General features: G+C 41.1%; 1 protein-coding gene across 1 annotated transcript in view; it reads left to right on the forward strand.

The window, feature by feature from the left end:
* LOC129848757 (ADP-ribosylation factor GTPase-activating protein 2-like) overlaps window positions 1-9,021 on the forward strand; it is a gene marked incomplete at its 5' end in the record, with an annotated part of 31,301 nt that extends 22,280 nt beyond the window's left edge. The window contains one exon of the mRNA XM_055915859.1: window positions 8,642-9,021. Within this exon, the coding sequence (XP_055771834.1) occupies window positions 8,642-8,662 (21 nt within the window). The remainder of the gene's footprint in view (window positions 1-8,641) is intronic.
* Between the last annotated feature and the right edge of the window lie 326 nt (window positions 9,022-9,347).

Consider the following 9,347-nt stretch of genomic DNA (forward strand, 5'->3'; position numbering starts at 1 on the left):
AGGACCAGAGACACCTAAACACAATACAATTACACATACAGAGAAACTCTACAGGACCAGAGACACCTCAATACAATTACACATACAGAGAAACTCTACAGGACCAGAGACGCCTCAATACAATTACACATACAGAGAAACTCTACAGGACCAGAGACGCCTCAATACAATTACACATACAGAGAAACTCTACAGGACCAGAGACACCTCAACACAATACAATTAGACATACAGAGAAACTCTATGGGACCAGAGACACCTCAACACAATACAATTACACATACAGAGAAACTCTATGGGACCAGAGACACCTCAACACAATACAATTACACATACAGAGAAACTCTACAGGACCAGAGACACCTCAATACAATTACACATACAGAGAAACTCTATGGGACCAGAGACACCTCAACACAATACAATTAGACATACAGAGAAACTCTATGGGACCAGAGACACCTCAACACAATACAATTACACATACAGAGAAACTCTATGGGACCAGAGACACCTCAACACAATACAATTACACATACAGAGAAACTCTACAGGACCAGAGACACCTCAATACAATTACACATACAGAGAAACTCTATGGGACCAGAGACACCTCAACACAATACAATTAGACATACAGAGAAACTCTACGGGACCAGAGACACCTCAACACAATACAATTACACATACAGAGAAACTCTACAGGACCAGAGACACCTCAACACAATACAATTACACATACAGAGAAACTCTACAGGACCAGAGACACCTCAACACAATACAATTACACATACAGAGAAACTCTACAGGACCAGAGACGCCTCAACACAATACAATTACACATACAGAGAAACTCTATTGTCCTGTCTATTGTCTAGTAGGACACACAACGGAAAAGGTTTTGCAACTGAAAACATGAATTGAGCATTTGTTTTGAACAAGTCCAGGTGGTCTCTCCCTGTTTGTCAGTTTTCTTCAGTTTGGTTCCTAATGATCACTGCTCTTTTCTCTAGTATTGGTAGGAAAACATACCGCTCTGTTCTCTAGTATTGGTAGGAAAACATACCGCTCTGTTCTCTAGTATTGGTAGGAAAACATACCGCTCTGTTCTCTAGTATTGGTAGGAAAACGTACCGCTCTGTTCTCTAGTATTGGTAGGAAAACATACCGCTCTGTTCTCTAGTATTGGTAGGAAAACATACCGCTCTGTTCTCTAGTATTGGTAGGAAAACATACCGCTCTGTTCTCTAGTATTGGTAGGAAAACATACCGCTCTGTTCTCTAGTATTGGTAGGAAAACATACCGCTCTGTTCTCTAGTATTGGTAGGAAAACATACCGCTCTGTTCTCTAGTATTGGTAGGAAAACATACTGCTCTGTTCTCTAGTATTGGTAGGAAAACATACCGCTCTGTTCTCTAGTATTAATTCCACTCTGTTCTCTAGTATTGGTAGGAAAACATACCGCTCTGTTCTCTAGTATTGGTAGGAAAACATACCGCTCTGTTCTCTAGTATTGGTAGGAAAACATACCGCTCTGTTCTCTAGTATTGGTAGGAAAACATACCGCTCTGTTCTCTAGTATTGGTAGGAAAACATACCGCTCTGTTCTCTAGTATTGGTAGGAAAACATACTGCTCTGTTCTCTAGTATTGGTAGGAAAACATACCGCTCTGTTCTCTAGTATTAATTCCACTCTGTTCTCTAGTATTGGTAGGAAAACGTACCGCTCTGTTCTCTAGTATTGGTAGGAAAACATACCGCTCTGTTCTCTAGTATTGGTAGGTAAACATACCGCTCTGTTCTCTAGTATTGGTAGGAAAACATACCGCTCTGTTCTCTAGTATTGGTAGGAAAACGTACCGCTCTGTACTCTAGTATGGGTAGGAAAACATACCGCTCTGTTCTCTAGTATTGGTAGGAAAACATACCGCTCTGTTCTCTAGTATTGGTAGGAAAACGTACCGCTCTGTTCTCTAGTATTGGTAGGAAAACATACCGCTCTGTTCTCTAGTATTGGTAGGTAAACGTACCGCTGTGTTCTCTAGTATTGGTAGGAAAACATTCCGCTCTGTTCTCTAGTATTGGTAGGAAAACGTACCGCTCTGTTCTCTAGTATTGGTAGGAAAACATTCCGCTCTGTTCTCTAGTATTGGTAGGAAAACATACCGCTCTGTTCTCTAGTATTGGTAGGAAAACATACCGCTCTGTTCTCTAGTATTGGTAGGAAAACATACCGCTCTGTTCTCTAGTATTGGTAGGAAAACATACCGCTGTGTTCTCTAGTATTAATTCCACTCTGTTCTCTAGTATTGGTAGGAAAACATACCGCTCTGTTCTCTAGTATTGGTAGGAAAACATACCGCTCTGTTCTCTAGTATTGGTAGGAAAACATACCGCTCTGTTCTCTAGTATTGGTAGGAAAACATACCGCTCTGTTCTCTAGTATTGGTAGGAAAACATACCGCTGTGTTCTCTAGTATTAATTCCACTCTGTTCTCTAGTATTGGTAGGAAAACATACCGCTCTGTTCTCTAGTATTGGTAGGAAAACATACCGCTGTGTTCTCTAGTATTGGTAGGAAAACATACCGCTCTGTTCTCTAGTATTGGTAGGAAAACATACCGCTCTGTTCTCTAGTATTGGTAGGAAAACATACCGCTCTGTTCTCTAGTATTGGTAGGAAAACATACCGCTCTGTTCTCTAGTATTGGTAGGAAAACATACCGCTCTGTTCTCTAGTATTGGTAGGAAAACATACCGCTCTGTTCTCTAGTATTGGTAGGAAAACATACCGCTCTGTTCTCTAGTATTGGTAGGTAAACATACCGCTCTGTTCTCTAGTATTGGTAGGAAAACATACCGCTCTGTTCTCTAGTATTGGTAGGAAAACATACCGCTCTGTTCTCTAGTATTGGTAGGAAAACATACCGCTCTGTTCTCTAGTATTGGTAGGAAAACATACCGCTCTGTTCTCTAGTATTGGTAGGAAAACATACTGCTCTGTTCTCTAGTATTGGTAGGAAAACATACCGCTCTGTTCTCTAGTATTAATTCCACTCTGTTCTCTAGTATTGGTAGGAAAACGTACCGCTCTGTTCTCTAGTATTGGTAGGAAAACATACCGCTCTGTTCTCTAGTATTGGTAGGTAAACATACCGCTCTGTTCTCTAGTATTGGTAGGAAAACATACTGCTCTGTTCTCTAGTATTGGTAGGAAAACATACCGCTCTGTTCTCTAGTATTGGTAGGAAAACATACCGCTGTGTTCTCTAGTATTGGTAGGAAAACATACCGCTCTGTTCTCTAGTATTGGTAGGAAAACATACCGCTCTGTTCTCTGTATTGGTAGGAAAACATACCGCTCTGTTCTCTAGTATTGGTAGGTAAACATACCGCTCTGTTCTCTAGTATTGGTAGGAAAACATACCGCTCTGTTCTCTAGTATTGGTAGGAAAACATACCGCTCTGTTCTCTAGTATTGGTAGGAAAACATACCGCTCTGTTCTCTAGTATTGGTAGGTAAACATACCGCTCTGTTCTCTAGTATTGGTAGGAAAACATACCGCTGTGTTCTCTAGTATTGGTAGGTAAACATACCGCTCTGTTCTCTAGTATTGGTAGGTAAACATACCGCTCTGTTCTCTAGTATTGGTAGGAAAACATACCGCTCTGTTCTCTAGTATTGGTAGGAAAACGTACCGCTCTGTTCTCTAGTATTGGTAGGAAAACGTACCGCTCTGTTCTCTAGTATTGGTAGGAAAACGTACCGCTCTGTTCTCTAGTATTGGTAGGAAAACGTACCGCTCTGTTCTCTAGTATTGGTAGGAAAACGTACCGCTCTGTTCTCTAGTATTGGTAGGAAAACATACCGCTCTGTTCTCTAGTATTGGTAGGAAAACATACCGCTCTGTTCTCTAGTATTGGTAGGAAAACATACCGCTCTGTTCTCTAGTATTGGTAGGAAAACATACCGCTCTGTTCTCTAGTATTAATTCCACTCTGTTCTCTAGTATTGGTAGGAAAACATACCGCTCTGTTCTCTAGTATTGGTAGGAAAACATACCGCTCTGTTCTCTAGTATTGGTAGGAAAACATACCGCTCTGTTCTCTAGTATTGGTAGGAAAACATACTGCTCTGTTCTCTAGTATTGGTAGGAAAACATACCGCTCTGTTCTCTAGTATTGGTAGGAAAACATACCGCTCTGTTCTCTAGTATTGGTAGGAAAACATACCGCTCTGTTCTCTAGTATTGGTAGGAAAACATACCGCTCTGTTCTCTAGTATTAATTCCACTCTGTTCTCTAGTATTGGTAGGAAAACATACCGCTCTGTTCTCTAGTATTAATTCCACTCTGTTCTCTAGTATTGGTAGGAAAACATACCGCTCTGTTCTCTAGTATTAATTCCACTCTGTTCTCTAGTATTGGTAGGAAAACATACCGCTCTGTTCTCTAGTATTAATTCCACTCTGTTCTCTAGTATTGGTAGGAAAACATACCGCTCTGTTCTCTAGTATTAATTCCACTCTGTTCTCTAGTATTGGTAGGAAAACATACCGCTCTGTTCTCTAGTATTGGTAGGAAAACATACCGCTCTGTTCTCTAGTATTGGTAGGAAAACATACCGCTGTGTTCTCTAGTATTGGTAGGAAAACATACCGCTCTGTTCTCTAGTATTGGTAGGAAAACATACCGCTCTGTTCTCTAGTATTGGTAGGAAAACATACCGCTCTGTTCTCTAGTATTGGTAGGAAAACATACCGCTCTGTTCTCTAGTATTGGTAGGTAAACATACCGCTCTGTTCTCTAGTATTGGTAGGTAAACATACCGCTCTGTTCTCTAGTATTGGTAGGTAAACATACCGCTCTGTTCTCTAGTATTGGTAGGAAAACGTACCGCTCTGTTCTCTAGTATTGGTAGGTAAACATACCGCTCTGTTCTCTAGTATTGGTAGGAAAACATTCCGCTCTGTTCTCTAGTATTGGTAGGTAAACATTCCGCTCTGTTCTCTAGTATTGGTAGGTAAACATACCGCTCTGTTCTCTAGTATTGGTAGGAAAACATACTGCTCTGTTCTCTAGTATTGGTAGGAAAACATTCCGCTCTGTTCTCTAGTATTGGTAGGAAAACGTACCGCTCTGTTCTCTAGTATTGGTAGGAAAACGTACCGCTCTGTTCTCTAGTATTGGTAGGAAAACGTACCGCTCTGTTCTCTAGTATTGGTAGGAAAACATACCGCTCTGTTCTCTAGTATTGGTAGGAAAACATACCGCTGTGTTCTCTAGTATTGGTAGGAAAACATTCCGCTCTGTTCTCTAGTATTGGTAGGAAAACGTACCGCTCTGTTCTCTAGTATTGGTAGGAAAACGTACCGCTCTGTTCTCTAGTATTGGTAGGAAAACGTACCGCTGTGTTCTCTAGTATTGGTAGGAAAACATACCGCTCTGTTCTCTAGTATTGGTAGGAAAACATACCGCTCTGTTCTCTAGTATTGGTAGGAAAACATACCGCTCTGTTCTCTAGTATTGGTAGGAAAACATACCGCTCTGTTCTCTAGTATTGGTAGGAAAACATACCGCTCTGTTCTCTAGTATTGGTAGGAAAACATTCCGCTCTGTTCTCTAGTATTGGTAGGAAAACATACCGCTCTGTTCTCTAGTATTGGTAGGAAAACATACCGCTCTGTTCTCTAGTATTGGTAGGAAAACATACCGCTCTGTTCTCTAGTATTGGTAGGAAAACATACCGCTCTGTTCTCTAGTATTGGTAGGAAAACATACCGCTCTGTTCTCTAGTATTGGTAGGAAAACATACCGCTCTGTTCTCTAGTATTGGTAGGAAAACATACCGCTCTGTTCTCTAGTATTAATTCCACTCTGTTCTCTAGTATTGGTAGGTAAACATACCGCTCTGTTCTCTAGTATTAATTCCACTCTGTTCTCTAGTTTTGGTAGGTAAACATACCGCTCTGTTCTCTAGTATTAATTCCACTCTGTTCTCTAGTATTGGTAGGTAAACATACCGCTCTGTTCTCTAGTATTGGTAGGAAAACATACCGCTGTGTTCTCTAGTATTGGTAGGAAAACATACCGCTCTGTTCTCTAGTATTGGTAGGAAAACATACCGCTCTGTTCTCTAGTATTGGTAGGAAAACATACCGCTCTGTTCTCTAGTATTGGTAGGAAAACATACCGCTCTGTTCTCTAGTATTGGTAGGAAAACATACCGCTCTGTTCTCTAGTATTGGTAGGAAAACATACCGCTCTGTTCTCTAGTATTGGTAGGAAAACATACCGCTCTGTTCTCTAGTATTGGTAGGAAAACATACCGCTCTGTTCTCTAGTATTAATTCCACTCTGTTCTCTAGTATTGGTAGGTAAACATACCACTGTGTTCTCTAGTATTGGTAGGAAAACATACCGCTCTGTTCTCTAGTATTGGTAGGAAAACATACCGCTCTGTTCTCTAGTATTGGTAGGAAAACATACCGCTGTGTTCTCTAGTATTGGTAGGAAAACATACCGCTCTGTTCTCTAGTATTGGTAGGAAAACATACCGCTCTGTTCTCTAGTATTGGTAGGAAAACATACCGCTCTGTTCTCTAGTATTGGTAGGAAAACATACCGCTCTGTTCTCTAGTATTGGTAGGTAAACATACCGCTCTGTTCTCTAGTATTGGTAGGTAAACATACCGCTCTGTTCTCTAGTATTGGTAGGAAAACATACCGCTCTGTTCTCTAGTATTGGTAGGAAAACGTACCGCTCTGTTCTCTAGTATTGGTAGGTAAACATACCGCTCTGTTCTCTAGTATTGGTAGGAAAACATTCCGCTCTGTTCTCTAGTATTGGTAGGTAAACATACCGCTCTGTTCTCTAGTATTGGTAGGAAAACATACTGCTCTGTTCTCTAGTATTGGTAGGAAAACATTCCGCTCTGTTCTCTAGTATTGGTAGGAAAACGTACCGCTCTGTTCTCTAGTATTGGTAGGAAAACGTACCGCTCTGTTCTCTAGTATTGGTAGGAAAACGTACCGCTCTGTTCTCTAGTATTGGTAGGAAAACATACCGCTCTGTTCTCTAGTATTGGTAGGAAAACATACCGCTGTGTTCTCTAGTATTGGTAGGAAAACATTCCGCTCTGTTCTCTAGTATTGGTAGGAAAACGTACCGCTCTGTTCTCTAGTATTGGTAGGAAAACGTACCGCTGTGTTCTCTAGTATTGGTAGGAAAACATACCGCTGTGTTCTCTAGTATTGGTAGGAAAACATACCGCTCTGTTCTCTAGTATTGGTAGGAAAACATACCGCTCTGTTCTCTAGTATTGGTAGGAAAACATACCGCTCTGTTCTCTAGTATTGGTAGGAAAACATTCCGCTCTGTTCTCTAGTATTGGTAGGAAAACATACCGCTCTGTTCTCTAGTATTGGTAGGAAAACATACCGCTCTGTTCTCTAGTATTGGTAGGAAAACATACCGCTCTGTTCTCTAGTATTGGTAGGAAAACATACCGCTCTGTTCTCTAGTATTGGTAGGAAAACATACCGCTCTGTTCTCTAGTATTGGTAGGAAAACATACCGCTCTGTTCTCTAGTATTGGTAGGAAAACATACCGCTCTGTTCTCTAGTATTAATTCCACTCTGTTCTCTAGTATTGGTAGGTAAACATACCGCTCTGTTCTCTAGTATTAATTCCACTCTGTTCTCTAGTTTTGGTAGGTAAACATACCGCTCTGTTCTCTAGTATTAATTCCACTCTGTTCTCTAGTATTGGTAGGTAAACATACCGCTCTGTTCTCTAGTATTGGTAGGAAAACATACCGCTGTGTTCTCTAGTATTGGTAGGAAAACATACCGCTCTGTTCTCTAGTATTGGTAGGAAAACATACCGCTCTGTTCTCTAGTATTGGTAGGAAAACATACCGCTCTGTTCTCTAGTATTGGTAGGAAAACATACCGCTCTGTTCTCTAGTATTGGTAGGAAAACATACCGCTCTGTTCTCTAGTATTAATTCCACTCTGTTCTCTAGTATTGGTAGGTAAACATACCACTCTGTTCTCTAGTATTGGTAGGAAAACGTACCGCTCTGTTCTCTAGTATTGGTAGGAAAACATACCGCTCTGTTCTCTAGTATTGGTAGGTAAACATACCGCTCTGTTCTCTAGTATTGGTAGGAAAACATACCGCTCTGTTCTCTAGTATTGGTAGGAAAACATACCGCTCTGTTCTCTAGTATTGGTAGGAAAACATACCGCTCTGTTCTCTAGTATTGGTAGGAAAACATACCGCTCTGTTCTCTAGTATTGGTAGGAAAACATACCGCTCTGTTCTCTAGTATTGGTAGGAAAACATACTGCTCTGTTCTCTAGTATTGGTAGGTAAACATACCGCTCTGTTCTCTAGTATTGGTAGGAAAACATACCGCTCTGTTCTCTAGTATTGGTAGGAAAACATACCGCTCTGTTCTCTAGTATTGGTAGGAAAACATACCGCTCTGTTCTCTAGTATTGGTAGGAAAACATACCGCTCTGTTCTCTAGTATTGGTAGGAAAACATACCGCTCTGTTCTCTAGTATTGGTAGGAAAACGTCACTAGATGGATCTTAATGTGCTGACCCAGCTTCTTGTGTTTGTTTTTAGGATCGCTATGGCGCTTACTGAAGAGACCAGGACGACCAACACCCAGCTGCAGGGGGAGAGGGAGCCATGACGTCATACTGACAGAGAGTGGAGGGGGGGACAGAGCAAATCACTACTGACTGGTATCTGTAGTGAGAGAAGGGAAGAGAGATTGCATGAATGGAGGGGGACCCTACACCCCCCCCCCCCCCAACCCCGTTTCTGTCCATCCACTTTATAGAGAGTGAGACAAAGTTTTATTTTCAGCGAAGAAAGCTCTGGAAGGTGTAAAGTGTTTTTTTTCCTGTTCTAACTAGTCTTGTTTTCTATACTGTTTTGGTCTCTGATTTCAACAAATATTAATGATATAAAGTATTCTCTACGAATGATATGATAACCAATCCTCTCTCGTACTATGCTTTTTGACATTGTTTTTCCTGTGTGTTTTCAACCGTGTCTCACTATTTGAACAGACGTTGATGTTTAACCATTCAGCATTAACATCATCAAAGGGAAGCAGTGGTCCAGTACGGTTGATTTATCCGTTTCCATTTTAGTTACCACGACAATGGATGACATTCTCTGGTCGAATGGGGTTAATCACACCAAGTTAAATTGTAAGGATGTTTTAACTGAACTCCACACAGCAGGAATCAAACGCAACACCTCCACTCTGACTGAGTGACGCAATCTACCAAGGTCAGGAGATGGACCGGGGGGTATATTT

Source organism: Salvelinus fontinalis, unplaced genomic scaffold (genome assembly GCF_029448725.1).
Source record: "Salvelinus fontinalis isolate EN_2023a unplaced genomic scaffold, ASM2944872v1 scaffold_1160, whole genome shotgun sequence".
NCBI lineage: Eukaryota > Metazoa > Chordata > Actinopteri > Salmoniformes > Salmonidae > Salvelinus > Salvelinus fontinalis.